General features: G+C 47.2%; 1 protein-coding gene and 1 long non-coding RNA gene across 15 annotated transcripts in view; one reads left to right on the top strand and one right to left on the bottom strand.

Annotated features, from left to right (window-relative positions):
• Positions 1-4,966: 4,966 nt before the first annotated feature.
• LOC126488509 (uncharacterized) lies at positions 4,967-16,497 on the bottom strand. Of its 11 annotated transcripts, none has more exons than XR_007588715.1 (6): positions 16,389-16,497; positions 14,867-15,026; positions 13,690-14,238; positions 12,588-12,717; positions 6,023-10,732; positions 4,967-5,378 (listed from the first exon to the last, which is right to left on the bottom strand). It is a non-coding gene; the product is annotated as an uncharacterized lncRNA (long non-coding RNA). The 11 variants fall into 11 exon arrangements; XR_007588713.1 differs by having other exon boundaries at positions 16,363-16,475; XR_007588716.1 differs by lacking the exon at positions 16,389-16,497 and adding an exon at positions 15,760-15,853.
• The window catches only part of Ntf3 (neurotrophin 3), a 68,001-nt gene continuing 59,569 nt past the window's right edge, over positions 12,615-21,046 (top strand). The window contains exon 1 of one of the 4 annotated variants that reach the window (XM_050122033.1): positions 12,615-13,294. Coding sequence is in view for 2 of the 4 variants with exons in the window: in XM_050122031.1 (XP_049977988.1) it covers positions 13,260-13,298 (39 nt within the window). In the remaining 2 variants the exon portion in view is untranslated. Of the gene's footprint in view, positions 13,299-14,918; positions 15,068-16,022; positions 16,148-21,046 lie in introns of those variants that run through there. The other 3 variants (XM_050122031.1, XM_050122032.1, XM_050122035.1) reach the window with 3 other exon arrangements.

Raw genomic sequence — 21,046 nt, 5'->3', positions numbered from 1 at the left:
CGCCCTGCCTGGCAGAAGTGCCTTTTAAATGTAAGCCAGGAATAAAGCCTTGGAAGCTTTATCTTTTCATCTCATTTTAGTTTGATGTTGCTAGTTTTTTGCCCCACATTACAAATCTCAAAATCATTTTTAATACTCTACCTGTAATTCACTCTATCCCTATTGCTAAGAACTGAGAAATCTACAAGCTTAGAAACCAAGAACTCTGTTCTTCTTCCAAGGCCCTGATGAAAAGTTAGAGATGCAGACACACACACACAGGGTTCCCTAGATGTTGCTTGCACCGGACACAAGCTGGCTCCAGCCTTTGAGACAGCCCAGTCTCAAGCCAGTCCATCTTCTTTGGCACATTGTCTAGGGTAGACTCTATATCTAGAAGAGCTGTGGCTTCTAGTCTAAGAACTACGAACCACTGATTAATCACCTAGTCCAGAGTAGATATACAACCTCTGCCTCTTTGTCTCGTCAGGAACAGACTCAGAAGATTTCATAACATTCTAGGATATTTGCCAACGTGTAATATAATATTTAGCTATTTAATTTAGTTTGTGATTATCTTTCTTTCCATTTGCCCGTTCCCAGTATCCATTCAACTCTGTGGCACACTTCAAAGCCTGCGAGATTCTAACCCCCGATTCGCTCAGCATGTTGATAGATGCTTTATCAGATCAGATCTGACTTTAAATAGTGCCTGGTTGTTCTTGTGGCTGTTTTTCTATTCTTTCACGGAGGGCTCAAGTAGACACATTTGGACTCTATTAATTGGACTCCGGCTCACGCACAGCACACATGGAAACTTCCCTCCCTCCTTGTTCTGTTTCTGGGGAGCACAAAGTTGTTCTCCTCTCAGGACCACCCAGTGAGGTCAGCAGGCAGCAGCATCCTCTTGTCAAGCCATGTACCCCACACCTTCATTAGTTTCGACCCGGAAACCAATTAGCAAGTTATAAAAGATTCTACCATCTTAGGAGTAGGAGGGGATGCTGAGAGTCTCAGCGCAGCCCTCACCTTGGGTCCCTCACAGAGGGAACAAGGCCTAAAGAGTTTTACACAGTGCACCCCTGATGGAGACAAGTGCCAGTCTCTTTCACCTGACCCCTGGCAGGTGCTTTTCCCTAGATACAGACATTTGCTAAACCTTAGCAGTTGGCCTACTAGACATAGTTCATTGCATGTGTCTGTCTTTGATTCCCAGATCCCAGTGGAAGGAGAGAATTAGCTCCCAAAGGCTGTCTTTTGACCTCTGAGTAGTGCCCAACCATGGCACATTATACACAAACATGGAAACCTATTTTACTTATTGTAGAATAGAAATGAAGAACTCGGTAGTATATTAGGAGCTGTTATCAATGAGGCACCTGATTTGGGTTGAGGAATAGTAACATTTTAAGTAACTCTGACTTGAGGACACTCTAAGTAAGGGGCCTGAGGAAGAAGCAAGCACAACTGTGCTACGACTGGCCCTGCTCCTCCTCCTCCTCCTCCTCCTCCTCCTCCTCCTCCTCCTCCTCCTCCTCCCTCCTCTGATTATCCTAGTCCCTGCTCACTAGATAACAAACAGCTGGGAAGTACTAAGAGCACAGCAGGCGCTGTTTCTGGGTTCTTGAATGTAATCATCTATGTCCCGTTCCTAACACCCTTGTGAAATAAGCATTGGTATAATCATTTCTGCTTTATAGATATGGAAAGTGGGCCACAACAAAAATCAGTAAGTGTTCTAAACCGGCACGGTGCAAAAGGGATGGATTCCTCCCCTGCAAAGGCACGGCTCCCCGAGCTGTGATTTTTAACTGTTCTGGAAAGGGCCCCCTCCTGCTCACAGGTGACTTGGAAGGACATCCTTCTCAAGGTGTCTGCCTCTTCCTACAGAATGTGGCTTCAGCTGATGCAGCTGAGCTGATAGGTTGCTGGGCACTAAGGAAGGCAAAAGGTGGGTCTGAGAGGATGTCTTCTGACAGGGGCTGCTGGAGCGGATGTGACTGAATGAACATCTCAGTCAGCCTTGCTCGCATGCTGGTACCATGGGGACAATAGGAAAAATTGTCTCAGAGGAGCTAACCTTGCTCTCTTCCTCACAAAATGATGCCACATGCCCAGTGCTCCGAGAACATAAGGCCCTGTGCCCAAAATGACCTGACAATCATTTCGTTCTTCTTGAATCCCTCCGTGCAAGCAATTTCACACTGAGGCAATGCAGTACCTTCTCCTCAGTGGTGCTGGGCACTGATCAAGGGCCTCATGCATGTTGTCCTAATTAGTCACCACATATGTCTTTCTCAACCTCATTTCACACACAGGAAAACAGCTCAGAGAATCCACTACATGTTATCAAACATCTCCATCAAGAGCCACTCGGTTTGGTTTTAAAGTTCTGCTTTCCCCGTCTTTCCCCTCAACCCCCCACCTCCTCCCTTTCTCTCTTCTCCCCACTACTCCTCCCCTTCTTGTCTGTTCCTCTGCCATTATTTTTGAATTATCTTATGGAGTTACAGTGAACCTCCACATGGGTGCTGTGAACTGAACCTGGGTTCTCTGCAAAAGCAGCAAGTGTTCCTAACCACTGGGCGTTCTCTCCCGTCCCCTAAACTCCAATCATTAAAGTCTAATACATACAAGTGTTCTTATCACTTCCCAAAGAATGCGGGGCCATCTCGATCCTCCACCCAGTCACAGCTGACACTTCTCTTTCATGCGGTTATGGTCATTTAATTCTACAGGACATGGTGCAGCTCCATCGCTAACACACAGTCGTATTTTTCTCATACTTAAATTTTATGTTGCCTTCTGTTGCTTTCTTTCTCATCTCTATGAAATCATTTTCCCCATGCTGGAACAACTGCCATTAACATTCCATTACTGCATATCCTTCAGTAATGAACTACTCCAATTTCAATAGTCCTAGAGGAACTTTATTTCATCTATTTTGAAGACTACGTTTTCCTAGATAAAAGACTTGAGATAGCCAGGTATTTTCTGTTGTACTTTAATGCTCGCTGTTGTCTCAGCACTGTATCTTCTGGCTGTAACTGAATATTTTAGAAGGAGCGGTGGGCTGCATTCATGGCACCCGGCAGCCCACGTGGCTAGCTTTACCCGAAATAACAACACACAAATTATATTCATTTAAATACTGCCTGGCCCATTAGTTCCAGCCTCTTATTGGCTAACTCTCACATCTTGATTAACCCATTTTTAATAATCTGTGTAGCCCACGAGGTGGCTTACCAGGAAAAATCTTAACCTGCATCTGTGTCGGGTGGGAGAATCATGGCAACCGCCTGACTTGGCTTCTTTCTCCCAGCATTCTGTTCTGTCTACTCCGCCTACCTAATTTTCTCTCCTATTAAAGGGCCAAGGCAGTTTCTTTATTAATCAATGAAATCAACACAAAACAGAAGACTCTCCCATATAATTCCATATTAGAATATAAGCTGTATTTTATCTTTGATGGCCTTTTCTTTCTATTTTTGTTCTCAATAGATTTGCTAAATTTTACCATAAGTGATGTGCCTTCCTATTCATTTATACAAATTCAGCATGGCTTAATTTTCTGGGCATATGAATTGGTGTCTTTCATCAATTTGTAAACACTTTGATATTGTCTCATCACCTCCCCTAGTGGGACTCTGATTACACACGTTACCCCTTTGCTCAGTGTATCATGTTTTATGTTTTCTTCTGTATTTTCTAATACTTTGGGGTAATGTATTTGCCAGGATATTTTCTACTGACCTTTCACCCGCTGACTAGTCTTTTTTCTGTGTTACAATATAATATGAATGCTTAGTTTCTGTTGGAGCTTTTCAGCTCTAATAGTAACATTTTGTTATTGTTTAGATAAATGTCTCTCTAAAGATCCACATATTCAAGGGTGGGTCCTAAGAGTGGGGACAGTGGAAGGGTGGTGAAGTCCATATCTAATGAGGAGTAGTTGGAGACCTCAGGTCACTGGGGAGCCTAACCCCTCTTCATTCATAGTCACTGTTTCTTGAAGCAGGTACTTTTGTTCAGCCACAAGCTCCTGCTGTGATCGCCCCGAAACTGTGGCGATAGGAAAGTAAACAACACACATTTGATTGTTTTACATTCCTATTCCCATTAAACTCTCCATCCTGCTGTACATGTACTTCCAACATGGCAAATTGCTTTAGAGTCTGTGTGTAATAAGTTCAATATGGGACTATCCTGAGTATTCTTTTTGTTGTGTGATGTTCTTTTCCTTTTGGTCCTCAATGATTTGGAGCTATTTCTTGATGAATCATAACTAAGGATAGAGATTGCATAGAAAAAAATGTACAAATCACTTTAAGCAGGCTAGTCTTTTTTTTTAATTAACATTTTCTTTTGACTTTACCACACAATAAGACTGAGAAAAATTAATCTTTGCCTAGAGATGGTTAATACCTGAATTTCTTCCACTGTATTCTGCTTTGTTTCCCTGCTGGCACTAAGGAGTGGTGCCCTCAGTATTCAACACTACCAAGAGCCCTTCCTCTTCAGTGACTCTTTTTTTTTTTTTCTCTTCAGTGACTCTTAACTCCAATTTCCATGTCTGGAGGCTGGGGAAACTATTCAAGGCTCATGTCAGCCGCGTGTTCTCGGCCACCACTTACAAACCCACTGTGTGGTGAGCTGACCCTCCGTCTTCCTGTACCTCCCCTTCCCAGAGTTCCCGTTCTCTCGCTTTCATGATACTTTGGTTGCTGTATGCTTGTTTGAAAATGCCCTAATCTTCACTCTACTCTTCATTGTGGGAATTTCAAACAGAAGGGAAAGGTTATATTATAATGAGCCATCATAGCCCCAAACCAGACTCCAACATTTGAATTTTATAGTTCTCGATTTCTTACGTGCCTTACCATTTTCTTATCCCTCTGTTTACCAATTCACAGCATGTTTTGGTGAATTTCAGGATAAATAAATGACATTAGGACTTTCCTCTTTAAATACTTCTGTGTGCATTTAATTAAGTTGAGTTCAATATTGTTTAATGGATATTTCTCATTAGATACAACATATACATAAATTAAATTGCACAAATCTAGAGGAACACTGTTTTGACAAATGTGGGCACTGCAATCTAAGGCTCTATCATTCCAGGAAATACCTTGATACCTCTTTCCAGTAGATTCTCACTCCGTGCACCACAGAAGTAGAAATATAATATTTTTGCACACTAGATTCCTCCTGCTGGCTATTATAAGAATGGCTTCCTAAGAATGGCATCAGGGGGGTTAGACACGGCTCAGAGGTTAAGAGCATGTGCTGTTTTCACAGAAGACTCAAGTTCAATTCCCAGTTCCCACACCAGGCAGCTTCAGAAGATCTGGCGCTCTCCTCTGGTCTCCATGAACACCTTCACTCCCATCTGAACACACCTACACACAGGCAAACATATATACACATATTTTTTTTAAATCAGTTTTTAAGAAAAGAATGGAGTCAGATAAAATGCTTTATATAAGACATCTTTGACTGGTCATAGCATCTTTGAAATTCACTCTTATTATTCTGTCTTCATCATTCTCCTTATTATTGCTGAGAAAGTTTTCTATTCCTCACATCTAAGAGCTTGTTTGCCATTTTTCCTCATATGGATTTCTAACTTCATTCTCTATTCATTCTTGAATTGACTAGGACATGACCTCTGTCCAGCACACGGGTTGTTGTGCTAAACAGACCACACATCCTTGACCGGCATGTGTATCTGGCACACCTCAGTGTCATGTTCTGCAAATGGCCTTTGCATCAGAGTTGCACATGGGACCATCTTTCTCTTTCCTGACATTTTTTTTATTTTTTGTTCTTGTTCCCTAAAGAGGACTACTGAAATCTTAAATAGGACTGGGACTTTTCTCTTTCTTCCTCATCCATAAGTGTTTGCTACTTCATGTGGTCCTAACCATGACCTGCTCTTACACTAGAAACCTAAAGTCCTAAGCCACAAAAGAAAGACAAAGACAGAAGGAACTTTCATCCTGCAACCAGCTTCTTTGAAATGTCCATTGCAGAATCCACTCACCTGCACCCTCAAGTGGGACATGTTTTTAACTGTTGTAGAACTGGTCTTCTAGAGCTTCTGCAGCCAGGCCATAAGTGGAACCTTCAAATAAGTTTTAAAGTATTTTTTCCAGCCCAACTTTTAAAGAAATTCTTGATGGAAGGCTTCACTTATTACAAATTAGGCTCCATTGCCAGAAGTCAAGTTTCACAATAAATTTAGTTAAGGAAAGATTTATATCTCCATAAATAGATTTCATGCATTAACACAACATAAATATCACTGTTAAATTTAAAAATGTTTATCCATGCACAACCCCAAATAGTTCTATATAACATCGGCGGCACAGACTTGGAGAAAGTACCCATGATCTGACAGGACTGGATCAATAGCATGTGAACCTCACATTAAGATGATATCTTGACTGATCAGCTACCCAGACAGCCCCAAACCAACTACACAGCATCGCTTCAAGGCAGTTTTTGTTTTGTCTGTGTAAGGATGTCATATCTTCGGGTTATAGACAGTTGTGTGTTGGGGGAGCCTGCTCATTCATTCCCTGCTGCCCAGACACAAAATAATCACACAGAACTCTGTCTCAATTGCAATATTGTTTGGCCATAACTAAGTGTATTTTCAGCTAGTTCATATCTTAAATTAACCCATTTTTATTATTTTATACTTTACCATGAGGCTCATGGTTTACCAGCAAAGTTTTGGTATGTCTGTCTCTGATGGGGCAGCTGCATGGCTTCTTCTTGATTCTGCCTTCGTTCTCGCAGCATTCAGTTTAGTTTTCTCACCAAGCTCTATTTTGCTAAGCCACTGGCAGAAACAGCTTTATTCATTGGCCAATAAAAGCAACACATATACAGAAGGACTTCCCACACCAGTTGTGAACTTCCATGTGGGTGCTGGAAATTGAACCTGGGTCCTCAGAAGAGCAGCCAGTGCTCTTAACTACTGAGCCATCTCTCCAGCCCCTCAAGGCAGAGAACAACTCAAGAACTGTTGTGGCAAGAGGTTCTGTTTTGGGAAATTCTGCACATCAGAAACACCACCTTTGACTTCACTTGACATCGGTACCCTAGAGCTCCCACCCACCTACATGAACCCTACTCTGAAAATCTTGTTGATGAGCCAGTTTTTGTAGGAAAATGAAACTAAAAGTTCTACCAAGTATTCCTTCAGTAAAATGGATCTTCTTGTTTTTTTTTTTTAATATAGAGAAAAGAAGACGAAGAAGCAAGAAAAAGATGGTTGAAAGGTTTTTTATAAAATGGAAACCTTCTAAGGTCATCTGCAATAACAATCAAAAAGATTAGACAGAGGTTATCTGAGGGGAGAGGTTACCCGGGGGAGAGAGCCCTACTTATCTAAGGTTCTGCTTCCTCTGTTGTGATTAGTCATGGCCAACAAAAATCTGAACATCATAGATGGAAAATTCCAGAAAGACAAAACTCGTAAAATTTAAATAGCTTTTACAACAGTCTATTGCTGTGATTGTTATAGTTTATTGCTGGTTATTAATCTTACAGCATCTTATTTGCATGTTAAATTTTATCATAGGTGTCTATGCATAGAAGACAACACATGCACACATACTTAGAGGTTTCAGGCATCATCTAGGGGTCTTAAAATCCCTGAGAACGAGGCACGACCACCGTAAAGCCCTCTCTTCAGGAAGAACCAACCTATGTCACCAGCAATAAGACAGCAGCCATTTCACATTTAAAACCACTTTTGCTCCTCCTTTGATAAACCCTTCCAGTCCCCACTCTAACCTTGCTTCCTGCATTCTAAGTTGCTTTGTGGCCAGTAGTTCACAATGAGGCCAGCATAAGGGAAATGAAGTATTAAAATAAATTGAAATAAGAGAAAGAAAGGACTAAAAAGGAATGGCAGGAGATCAAGGATGGTGCACAGAATGTACTCTGGAGGAAGCAGCCATGTGTCTCTTGGGACTGTATGGGAAGAACAGAGAGCATCATGGGAGTGAGGAGCCTGGGTACCACTCACTCACTGATGAGTCTGATTTTCTGTGCGCTCCCAGACCGATCCCTTCATTTTTCTGTACGATGATGACTTCCTCTGTGAAACGGAGGACTTGACTAGGGAACTCTCGGGCACCTTCCAACTCTAAAAGAATGCAAGCCATTCATGTGTCGGTTCCCCATGGCAGCCAGTCTCTGTTTTCCAACTTGAGATAAGGGGTGTGGACCAGTGTGTCATCTTGTGATCCCCTGCCAGGTCTGATTCCATTGTCATTAACCACAGACGCCCTGATAACTCTAGGCAAAACTCATTGCTCTTGATTTGTGAATGTCTGTGTATTTCCAATTCTGTTGTTTGTCTCTCCAGAAAGAAAAAGCTTTATTTCAAAGGTGTCCCTAAGGTCGGATGGGGAGGTGAACGAGGGAAAAGAGACAGTACAGTTGTCATTGGTAAAGTAATCCTCTCCACTTCAAAGGATCTAATATCCAAGTTTTGGACTTGTTATTGCAAATAGCTTGTGGGAAACTTCTTAGAGACAGAGAGAAGAACCAGTAGAAGTTTCTCGTTCTTATTTGGAGGCAGAGAAGAGCATGGAGCAGTGACATGCAGATCGTGTGCTCCAAAAGCAGCTCCGGATTCTGAAGCTTGGCCACAGGAAAGGCTTCGAACACTGACAATTAAATCTGTGTCTACACTAGATGGGCAGACATTTGTATGAGTGACCAGTTGCCACTGGACAGGATTCAGATGAAGCACATAAAACAAGACGTTCGTTGTCCACAGGTTCAGGTACAAATTCTATAGTTTCTGAGTAGGCATGTTCACTTATCACAGTCTCAAGGCTCAACTACTTCCTTCCTCCATATCGTGATTCTGCAAATCCGAGTAGTTTTGATTTAGATGTCTTGTCAACCAGTGGGCCAAAGCCAATGGTCTAACCCCTTAGACAAATTTATTAGAAGCCTGGCACTAACAGCTTTGTCTAGCACGCCTCTGAGAGCTCTTAGCCAAGCTGTTGTGAACAGTTACGTAGGTGTGTCCTACACAATAAAACCAACAGGGAGGATGGACCAATGCTGAAATCTCCCTTTCTTCGGTACATCAAGTCAGTGTCCCGACTTGACATGTTCACCTATGTGGTCCATAGATAGACTGAACCGAATCCTACTCACAGCCTGTTGCCTCCCTTCTCTCAAACTCCCAGACAACCTTAAACCGTGACAAACGTCTTCTATCAGTTCTATAACACACTCCTCCGACCCCAGGGGTACTTGTTAATGTGTGGCATACACACAGAGAGATACACACATTCACACAAATGAAAATAAATCTGAAAAGAAGTTTGCGAAAGAAACCCTACATGGGACAGTCTAGTAAGAACTTTTGTGGTGACAAAATATTTCAGAATCCCTGCTCTCCTTATAAGAGAGCTGAGCCTTAAGTTCCCTCTAGCTACAGCCTTTCTGGTTCCTTTTAAGTGTTCAAGGTGTTCCTCAGCGGACAGGCATCTCTCTTGCACAGAAAAGACAACATTAAATTAGGGATTTTGAAATTAGCTGGCTCTGTCGATTCAACCCTCAAGCCTCAACCTTCTAAGGTTGCACCAAGGTTCTCGGAGTCTGAGTCCATGATGATCAAAAGCACGAGCATGTTTCAAAATATCTCAATTAACGCCACTTTTCCCTCCCATCCTGACATTTGGCAGCATCTAAATACAGCCAGTGGAAGGCTCAGGTTGGCCTTGTCAGAGTGGATACAGCTCAGCAGCTGAATAGTAGGCTCCCGGTTTCTCAGTTCACATCATCGAATCCGCAGAGAAACATTGGCCTATGTGATAGGCGGGCAGTCTATGGGGTATTTTATTGACCAAGGATGGGATTCACGACAATGCCACATCTATGTCAAACACACACAGTAAAACTTTACGGTTCCTCCCCTGAAATACTCTGTTTGCATCACATGGGTCCAATCTAATCTTTTTTTTTTTTTTTTGGTTTTTACATTTTTTCTTCCCCTCCCCCACTCTCTTCCCTGTCCTCTTTGTCTCCTAAGACCTGGTCCCTTTGGAAATGCATTAGTTACCTAGGAAACCTTAATGTCATTTTTTTTATGAGTGGAGTTTAGTACAGCATAAAGCTAATTTATAGGGTGGTTAGGAATTCGTGTCGTAACTAGTGAAACAGGAGACTGCATCATGACTTCTAGATCCACCTGTGTGGCAGGCTGCAAACCTTCACTCTATCATTATGGGTAATTTTTTGAAGCCTAATTATAAATATGCATTCTAGTTCACCAAATGAGTTGATTCATTGTTGTTCCATGTAATGCATTATAGTGTTCAGTACAAGCCCCAGAGCGTAATTAGTGATAAAAACCGGGCAGTAGTACACTAGGAAATCTGTTAACAGTGGAAGGATGTGCTGGAATTTCCTCTCAGATGATGAGGTGATTCCGCCCCAGAGGCGGGGAATGAATGAGAATTTCAAACCCTTCGTCTATGTTGCTCATGAGATCCACATTAGGAAATTAAATAAATTCTAGGTATGTCCACTACTTCATTCTGCTCATTTCTTACTGTCTGGGAACGCACGCACAATTATGCTAATGAAATATGGATGGAACCCAAATAATAGGCATCTTTCTTTCTGATGGCCGCTAACACTTACCAGTCCGGCGCCAACGATGTCAATGTAAGGACTGAGGAACTTGGATCTGAGGCTCCCGCTATGTGAGGCACTGTGGGGAGAGTTTCAGGTTGCAGACTGCATTTAGTCTTCTCAGTGCACCCGTGAGATGGGCACTATTTCAACAACTCTGGACAGGTTCTGAGGAGCTAGGTACCCTGTGCAAAATATATCTAGTAGGGTTGAGAGAGCAGCCCTGAAACTCAGGTTTGGCAGACTACAAAAGTGACCCTTTCAAGGAATTCTACTTCTTGGTCTCTTAGTGGGACCTTTTGTTTGCTTGTGAGAAGATGTTAGATGTGAGAAGATTTTAGAGTATCACCTGTATCACCTATAATATCTCCACTAGATTGAGGCCGGTCCTTGAAGCCAAGATGGGTTTGGAAGACATCTTAGAGCGAGCTATACTTACTGAATAAGCACAGACACACCACCCAGCTTCCAGGGACAACTGATCTCACTGCCTGTGTGGGGGAATCCTGGGGAATCAGGTCTCCTAAATGCTCCAAGGCATCTGGGAAGAGCTGCTAACTGGCAAACTAGCCCACTAGCCCGAGTGCTTACTGCTTAACAAAGGTGTAGCTGCACATATGGCCTATTGCATGGAGAGCCAAGATAAGGCAATGTATCAAACTCCCCTGACCCTAAGTTCCCATTTCTAATGCAAATGCCTTTTGCACTCACTTCCTTTTAGAACTGTAGACTTTCTGACTCCATCATCTGGAATAGCTGTCTGGATGAGCAGGGCACAGGAGGGGGCGGGGACAAAAGCAAGCACAGGAGCTGTAGCTAGACAGCCTTAGGACCCTCCGGCAATACAGGCCACTCGCAGATAGCCTAGGGTCAGCTAAGGTATGTTATTTATACAAAGGCCAGTGAAAGGCGGCATTGAATGAATGCTAGCTATGCGAGCTAAGGCTAGCTGCATAATGAAGCTTATCTTTGTAATGGATAGTCAAACAGGACCATTAGGTCCAATATTTCCATTCCCTGGGTCACTATTTCACTGTGAATTAGCCATGACCATGCTGTACGAGGGACCCCTTCCACCCCAGAGAGACACGCAGGAGCCAAAACAGGAGAAAATGCAGTTTTCCAAGCAGCCCAAGACTCATTTCCACCTTTCCATTTTATTTCTGTTTTGCGTTTCAACCACATTGTGGCGCTATTACAAAAGATAAGGGTAGGCCAAAGGCAAGCTCTAGGAATCCGCCTTGGGAGAGAGTTTAAAGGGGGCTTTGCAAAACTGGACCTGGCCCCTGTTCTCAACAAACTGCTTTCGGGAAGCAGAGCTGCAGATGCAACCGGGAGAAAAAGCAAGTCCATTGACAAAGGTGCTGTCACCAGATCGGTGCCCCAAACCAGGGACTCTGCTTAGAGAGGCCTCTACCTAGCTAGCAAAGACCCTGCTGTCTAAAGGACTCCATTGCTTCCTGGGGCCTTCTCTTAGCTCTAGTTATCCATACCGCGCTTAGCGCTGGCCTTCCGATAAACACTTCAACTCTCTATTTAGAAACTTGGGTTTGCCCAGAAGTCACTATGACTCTGACCGGCTTTTATCTGCCTGTAAACAAGTGAACCTTTCTGCCTCTTTTCCGCCTAGCATCCTCTGAGCTCCTCTGGAGTTCAAGATGCCTTTGTATCTACTAAGGGAAGGAGGACCTTTAGCTCTTCAGTGGAAAGAAACAAGGAAGGAGACGTTTGACTGCGTTCTGGGGGAAGGAAATCCTCAAACAGGTCTTGCAAAAAGAAAATGAGGACCCTTCTCTCTCAGGGTGGGGGTTGAGGGGTGTGGATCAGTTCTCTGAGGAAAGTGCATCTTTTGCCCTCTGCTCTTGGCTGGGTCTCTCCCTGCCCCCCACCCCCGCCCCAGACACCGCACATATTTGGCAAGATTAAGGTGTCACCTCTCATATTACAAGGCCTGTTGATTGCAGGCGGAGACAGACCCTCCTGCACCCTTGAGTTGAAAACAATGCTCTCTTCCTGCCGTCGCCCGGGTCTGGCAAAGGGAGGCAGCCAGCCAGTGCACCGCATCTGCAGAACAAATCGGAGTCTTGAACTCTGAAGCCTTTTCTTTTGCCTGTTCATATTTAAGCTTGCCCCTCTTAGACCCCTCCTCCCTCCAGACCGCCAGTGACCGGGGAGCAGCCGGCGGAGCAGCCCACACGTGTATTTAACCCGTTCCTCTCTGCCCGGCAGTCAAGCACCCCTTTGGTTGCAGTCTTTTGAGCCCCGGGACCAGGAACTTGAGAAATGAGCCCCTAGAACTCGGCCGGCAGAGAGACTGAAGGGAGAGGCGGGGGAGGGACGCGGGGGGGGGCAAGTGCGGGAAGTGGGGGAGGGCAGGGGCGGGCCAGAGGACCGCGAGAAAACCAGAACCCCACAGAGCACGCCCAAGCCAAACCTCCAAAGTGCTGTGTGGCAGGGTGAGGGGGAAACTCGGCCGCCCGCTCGGATCCGGAGGAAAAAGGAGATATTTTGGCAGGAGGGGAACCTTTGAAGGAGGACTCAGCCCTTCTGTGGGACCGTTGGAGGTGACGTCCTTGGGCCTCTGTGGGTGCTGCAGGCCATTTTCGATGTGGCAGCCCCCGTCAGCCAGGATAATGATGAGGCAGGTACAATCTATCTAGTATGCAGCCCCCCAGACTCTCCATCCTTTCTGGCCTCCCTTCGCCCTGCAGCTTCTCTCGGCCTCAACCGGTGGGTGCAATTTTGGCGCTCCTGGGTGTGGACCAAACGCACACAACTCCAAGGAATTTCCAGGTTTTGAACCTGGAACCTTGCTGAACTACACTGCGGGTTGCTTATCAGACACTTTAATGGAAGGCAAGGAAGAGGGAAACTATTAAATCGCCTCTTCTAGTGCCTGTGAGTCAAATGTCCTGACAAGAGGGGGCTGCGGGGGGGGGGGGGTAGGGTGAGGAGGGCGCTTGGACTTTGCATTCCACCTTGCAAGAACCAGGGAAAGAGTGAAGGAGCAATACTCTACTCTCAATTTCTCCTTACCACTAGGACTTTCCCTCCTGCCTTTCTCTTGAACAGCAATAGAGCCAAATCTTGATGCGCGCTGACCGCTGTATATTGAGAGAACCAGTTCGGAACAAGTGGGGTCTAATGGCTAGCCAAAATTATCTTCAAATAAAACCTCTGCCTGGGATCTTTTCTCGAATGAATCTAGCGGTTATGGAAGAGAGCGTCGCTACTTTCGGGGAGACGGGAAGAGGTGTGTTGCATGCCTTTTCTTCTGGGCAAGCGGTGTTTGTGCCGAGCGGTGGGTCCTGGGCGAGTGCTCAGCTCCAGGGCCGGGTTCTACTTTGGAAGGAAGGGGTAGGGAAGTTGGAGACTGAGTAAAATGCGGGGCTTGGCCTCGTGCCTCTAGTTTTCTTTCACGCACGCGCCGCGCAAGCAAGCCAACCCCTCCCTTGGTTGCTCAGGACCCCCACCCCCACCTTACCTCGGTGAATTAACCTAAGACAGCTCGCACTGCGCCTTGGGAACTGGTCCCCCGGACCGGAGAGTTCAGTTGAGGGAGAGCAATTGTTCTTGGGCGAGCTCCTGCGGCGGTGGTGAGAGATCCAAAGCTAGAAAGCTCTGAGGTTTTGAGGCAGAGTTTAAGGTTGAGAACCAAGCTTTCCTGAACCAAGGGGCAAGAAAGGCCTTCTGCCTCAATAAAAGAAAAGAGAGAGAGAGAGAGAGAGAGAGAGAGAGAGAGAGAGAGAGAGAGAGAGAGAAAAGAAAGGAAAGAAAGATAAAAGAATCTTAAAAGAAAAAAGATCAAAAAGAAAAAATTCAAGAATAAGACAGATCGAATATATTAACGTGTAAAATATAATGATAAATTGAATGTTTTCTACGACTCTTCCCCATGACTAAAAGGGAAATCAAATATAGGAGGTACTGAAGAATAGGCTATTTTGGAAGCGTTTGTTTGTTTGTTCGTTCGTTCGTTTGTTTTCCTTTAAAGGGGACTAGGAGAATTGACCCGGTCTCCTTGTTGTTCTCCAGAGCAAACCCCAAAGTGCTGGGCGCGGGCTTGCGAATCACTGCGGGCGGGGCTCGGGGGCTGGGGCTCGGCGCGGAAGGGGTTAAGGCGCTGAGCGCGGAGCCATCTGGCCGGGTTGGCTGGTTATAACCACGCAGATTATGTTCACGGGACTCAGAGTAGAAGGGCTCCTCTCCTTACCCAGCAGCTCCGCGCACCGCCCCGCGAGAGAGCCCGGCCGCAACTTTCTTCCCTCTTTCTTCCTCTCTCGTTTTTCCCACCGCTGGGTAGTGGCTGCGGCAGGGGTGGGCGAGACTGAATGACCGAACTCGAGTCCACCTTTCTCTTCATGTCGACGTCTCTGGAAATAGTCACACGGATGCCATGGTTACTTCTGCCACGGTAAGGGGATGTGGCGGGCTCTCTGGGTGGGCAGCAGGGAGGAAATTGGGGATCGCGTTGGGGGGAGATTTTACCGAGGATCCCCGTGGTGGGGGGCAACTCTGCACCCAGCCCCACCCCCATCCTGTAACAAGCTCTTAACTTTCCGGTTCTTGTGCCTTCAAAGTTTGCGTTGGGATCTGCCCAGGCCTAGGCGCAATCGCCACCACCCCCCTTCCACATGCATGCACACGCGCGTGCGGATAAGGCTCCCCACCTCCTCCTCCCTCTAGTCCCCTGGCTGCCCAAGAAACCGCCCTCAGTCTGGGAAAGTGATCAGGTTTAAGAAACCTGCATTGGAAAGGGAGGGAGGTGGAGGAGAGGGAAAATGGGGACCACGAAAAGACAGGAAGGGGATTCTGCACCCCCTGCCCTTCCACCTCAGGCGTACACACCTCCAACCCCCCTACCTAGTTCTCCCAGAAGGCTCCCGCGCATCGTCTAACAAAAGGGGGTAGAAGACAAAACCGAGCCTGGGAAGAGACCGGGATCCCGGCATTCGCCCTGCACCCCGCTGGCCACCGGGCACTGTTCAACAGCTCTACTACACAGCCAGGCAGGGCGTGGGCTGGGGGAGGGGACGCAAAGCTCAGGACCCCCACAGTCACTTCTCAGGTTAGGGGAGTTGGAATTCCCCGCCCAGAAGTGCGTACCTGCGCTAGGATCCCACATAAGTCTTTTCTCTGAGAAGGTCCCCAGCCCCCGGCTACTCTGGGGAGCGCCTACCCTATGGCTACCCACCCCGGGTCTTCCCACAGATGTTGGAGCTAGCGCTCAGCCCGCCCGTCTGGGATCCGGCCAGGGAACGGTGGGTACCGGGGCGGGGCCATCGGTAGAGATTTGGTAGCAATTTCTCCGAGCCCGTTTTAGCACCCCCTCAACCCACCCCCTCCAGAGGTGGTATAGGAAGGCCGAGAGCATCGGAGACCCTCAAAGCTAGGTAGGAGTTAAAAGAACCCACAGCGGACTCTTTCCATTGCTACCGGTCTCTGCACAGTGGTGGATACTTCTAATGAAATTTGGCACGCTTGGGAACTGAAGGTGCGGAATGAGGGGCTGGTGTGGGGTGCGGGGACGATCGGTCTGCTTGTCGCTTTCGGGCGTGCGTGGGTGTGCATCCAAGAGGCGCTACTGCTTTGCGCAATTTTGGCGTTCTTCCGCACCGCTCAGATGCGCCCCACTGGGACCCCAGCATCGTACGGCGTGGACGCAGTTGATTAGAGAAGTCACAGGAGGGAACTGGAATTGAGGCTCACGTTTTCCAGGTGGGGGAAGCACCCACCAGATTGATCCGACCTCTTGCGACCGGCGGGCAGCAGGTTGAGAGTCAGAGTGGAGGCTGCTCTAGGACGCGGTCCCAGCCAGTGCAGGCTGCTAAGCTTGGAGAGCCGGAGCCCCTGAGCCGGGACTTGTTTATGAGTGTGAAGAGGTTGGGGGCGGGAACCTGCTGGGGGAGGGGAAGGGAGACTGTAAGGGTGTGTGTTACTAGCTGAGTCTGATGTTGGAAATTCTGCGGGTTACGGAGTGTGCTGCTGGCAAACCTGCTTTTCAGTAAAGGGTTGCCTTTCCACTGCAAACCAGCGAGCGAGGAAATAACCTAAGCACAGTGCCCTAAACGTCAGGCTGAGAAAAGAGTGTACCAGAGAGTTGGGTTGTACAGGGGAGCTTTAAATCGGTTCTGTTTTCTAAATAGGCTGAACTTTGCCCGCTTACTCAGCCTCCCCTGATCCTGACGTGTTGCTCAAAGAAATTTGAGAGGAGGAATCCAGACGATAAACCCCAACTACCTCCGCCTTAGGCTCAAACAGACTCGAGTGTAGCGTTGGGAGAGAGTGGGGGCGGGGGCAGCTGGCTGCAGGCTGCTGTAGCAGGCAGTATATAGAGACAGAAGAAAGTTTACCGGCGGCGTTCTCCTCAAAAGAGCAAGTAGGATTGCGCTTTGCTGAGGACTGTGTAGAAGATGGCCTTGAGAAAATTGTATCTGTATGAATCGGTCTGATTTCCCGAGGAGGGAGACTGATCCTTGGGTGGCCAGCAAACAACTGGGAGGGCCCCCTCTGTAAGAGAGGGGGGTTTGGGGGTGGTAACGTAGGGAAAAAGGTGGAGCTGACTCCAGCTTCCTCCAGCCCTGCTGGCCCTGGAGGGGTGGGGAGCCTGGGTGATGGGCATCTGTGTGCATAGCAGGAGACAAGAGCTTGTGGGAACATAGGTGTAGCTAATGAGAAATCTGTGCCTGGGAAGGGTGTCGGAGCTGGAGAAGTGCAGTGTGCCGAAGACAGATGGCTCGTGCGTGCCTGCACAGACACATGGGGTGGGTGTGGCGTGGGAGGGCGGCTGGGCTGGGTGTGTGAAAGGTGGACACGTGTGGGAGCTGGCCGCCTGAAGATTACCACAGGGATGCAGAGGGGAGATTAGCTGAGGAGAGGGGAGTGCTAACTTTATGAGCATGTGCAGCCTGGGATTGGACTGGAAGGGCACCGGAGCACGTGGGAGATAAAGAAGTGTGGGCCCTGGCATTCTTACCTAGAGCAGTACAAGGAAGGAATGGCTTTAGCCTCTCCCCCTTCCCTGCCTTCCAGTTGAAGGGACAGGAGAAGGCTTAAAGGAGGGTTGCACATTTAAGGGGAAAGTTCTTGTGTGTTGGCACACGGTCCAGTGACAGCAAGTGCTGTGTGCAGAAAACTCCCGAGTAAAGAATACATTTGCCATTTGCGTGCCAAGTGGGAAGGATGTACATTGTCAAATATCATCTCAGTAGATGTTGCTGGAAGGGCAAACAACCACCAGTTACTGTTGATTATTATTTTAAAATTAACGGGATGCCTACTGGATGCTCAGCTCGTTGTTGGGTGCTGGGATGTGGCACACAGCCTTGGAAAAATTCCTTCTCCACGCTCAGCTGACTGTTGCAGTGTTGCCAGGAAGAGGGAGTACGGTGCCTGGCGAGGTTTTTTTTCCCTAGAGTTGTTTGTGGATCGGGGGAGTCAAAGGGAAGCTGACTTGACATTTATGTATGATTTTTGCGAAAAGGGTTCGATAAAGGCGAAGGACGATGGCTACTTCTGTGGGTGGGCAGGGAGCTAGAGGATGTTCCTGCTGCTTTCCTGGAGTACAGGCTAGCCTGGGAACTGGAAGGTGGTGCGTTCCAGGGAGAAAGCGAGAGTCCGGATCCACACTCCAGGATGGAGTGTGCCAGAATCAGTCTTGATACACGGACCTGGGGGAAGGTGCAGGCACACAGATGACAAGCTGGGTCAGTAGTGAGTGCTCGCTCCTCTTGGAGGCTTCTGCAAGATGAGTCTAAAGCTACACCCGAGTGTGTGCTAATGCTTTTGTCCATGAGCTTGCTGGGGGCTCAAGTGGCTACGAGAAAACTAGCCGGCAGGGTGGAGAAACGCGTTTAATATTCCGACCCCAGGGAAGGAAAATGCAGGAATTCTGGGAGTCTGGGGAAGGGGCTGGTCTTGGGTGCTGAGACAGGTGTCTTAAGCGAACAAAGGCGTGGTTAAAGGACGAGCTGTGGGCTCCAGGGTGTGAGAGCAAGGAGAAGCCTCCAGAGTTCCCTGAGGTGTGAGGTGCCTGGAACTAAGCAGGAAGAAGGTTATGTACTTTAGGGGTAAACAGGGGTAAGCACAGCTGTCCACCTGGGCCAGGTGACAGGGAAACCCTTTTGATCACGTGAGGGCCTCCGGGTAAGGCGCTATTCGGCTAGTGGCAGTCTCGATGCGTGAACTTGAAGCTGTGCTATTTTGAGTCTCTCCCTGCATGTTTCAGAGAAGTTCATCTCCCTGAGCAATAGCTGATCTCAGGCAGAGCTAGTGCCCACTGTTCTCTGAGAACCCAATGAAGGACAAGGTAGAAGACTCGCAGTGGGGAATGTCTGCACTTCGTCGGCCGCTTTGGAAGAGCGGGGCTCTCAAGTTTTCTGATGTGTAGGACTGTCTACATTTGTCTGCAGAGTGCCTGTGTTGAGGAGGACTGGGAAAGAAGGGAAATTCTTTAGCCAGCAAAGCTCAAAGGGACTAGTTGTAAAAGCTGTACAGAGAGGCAACCTACTTGGACACAGGTGCAGACATCTGTCAGTCACTGGTCAAAATGGGATCTTAGTCTCTCTGTCTGCAAGATGCGTCATCATTCTAGCTAGCAATCACATCTTCGCTGCTTATCCGCTGTGGAAAAGAACTGCTCGTGGCTGCCTCAGTTTACTATTCATCCATCCACCCGTAAACTGGAGGGAGCTGAAGTTAGATTTTTCATTTATAGAAGTCTGATAGGTCTTTGAATTATTCAGGAAGAGAGGCAACACAGGAATCGGTTATTAATTTTCACACGAATTTTATGTTCGCATCAGCTGTGCAAGCCACAGTGACAAAACAAATGTGACTTTGAAAGCACAGATCATAGTAATTGTCCTTGGCATAGGCACGGTTTGTGTAAGAGGGAAGCAAAGTCCAGCCGCCCTGTGTTACTGTCAAGGTCTGTGTTTTTCTAGACGATAAGTCCTTGGCAGGCCCCAGCCTGCCTGGAGAGAAGAACCCCGGGGCCGGGAGTTGTGAAATGTAGCTTGCCCAGTGCAGCCAGTTGGGCACAGCTACTTTCCTCGGAGACTAGGATGTGGGCCCAGAGGCCCTGAAACATCCCAGTCCTCCCAGAAGTTAGCACACGCTGTCAACTCCTGGCTCAAAGTCAAGGTTCCCATCCTTGAGTTCAGTGGCCATAAATAGTCAGGAGCCAAGCTATTTCCATGAGGCACTAAACCAATTCTTTTGCTTTTTTTGGCGAGATTGGGCCAATTAAGTTGATTGGAAGAGGTCACCGCTGATGGGTCTCACATTCCCCAAGCAGGACAGGCCAGCAGAGTTTAATTGCATAACATTTCCCATCCCTGCCATTGCGCTCCCAGATGTATCAGCTGCTCAGGCCTTTCCTCTTCCCTTCCATTCAAGATGCCTAATTGAGCAGGCTGCTTCTGCTGCAAGCTCCTCCAGACCTTTTCCTGAGCTCCAAGGCTCCTGCCCTAAAGGGAGAGTCTGCACATCCAGGTGCTGGCTGGAGGTGAGAGAAGGGGTTTGGAGGGACACAGAAGATCTTTTAAACCCACTACGCTGTTTCAAGACCTCAGCAGCTGCTGTTCTCCTCATCAACCAGGCAGGCAGTCTCTGACACTGGGGATACTGAACTAATGACTGTTGGACTGAGTTCTATATGACTGACTTGGTTGGAAAAGAACCAAATCTTTTACTGGAGGAAAGTCTGTGGCCCATGTGGGGTTGCTGATAAGGCCAGTGGATACACTTGGTGCATGGGCAAGCATGTGGCGATGAGATCACGTGTGTGTGTGTGTGTGTGTGCGTGTGTGTGTGTGTGTGTGTGTGTGTGTGTGTGTGAATACACATGAACATAGGAGCTGTCCTGGAAAGGCAGGAATATTCGTAGGGCTTATGAATATAGGTGGGCAGGTATGTGGGTACTAGCTCAGATTCCATTGTCATCAAATTGCTTCTCATGGTGAGAAAATAAGGACAGTTGTTTCTTTCAAATCACTTGCATATGGGGTTTGGGCTTTGAAGTGTGAGGCCAGTGGCAATACTACCTCATCCTTGCCTGGAAAGATTTCTAAGATCAAAAAGAAAGGGAAGGAAGGAAGGAAGGGAGGGAGGAAGGAAGGAAGGAAGGAAGGAAGGAAGGAAGGAAGGAAAAGATACATATGCCTTTTGAATTCTCATTTTCAAACTATGTAGATAGTTCAAGAGTTTTTGACAATTTTCTATGAAGCCAACTCTGATTTTACCTACAAATGTGTGGAGCTAGGTAGAAGTAGTATTTTCATGAGATCAGAATGCACCTGCTGTTTGTTCGTGTCCTTATCTGTTATAGTGCTCCTCGGGCCATCTTGATTAGGAGATACTGAGGTCTCTAGGATGCTCGCATCCTCACAGG

The sequence above is a fragment of the Alexandromys fortis genome, unplaced genomic scaffold (assembly GCF_014885135.2).
Source record: "Alexandromys fortis isolate MF-2015 unplaced genomic scaffold, M_Fortis_MF-2015_v1.1 scaffold_208, whole genome shotgun sequence".
Taxonomy (NCBI): Eukaryota; Metazoa; Chordata; class Mammalia; order Rodentia; family Cricetidae; genus Alexandromys; species Alexandromys fortis.
Note: the sequence above shows the minus strand (reverse complement) of the source record. Positions and strands in the feature narration are given on the sequence as shown.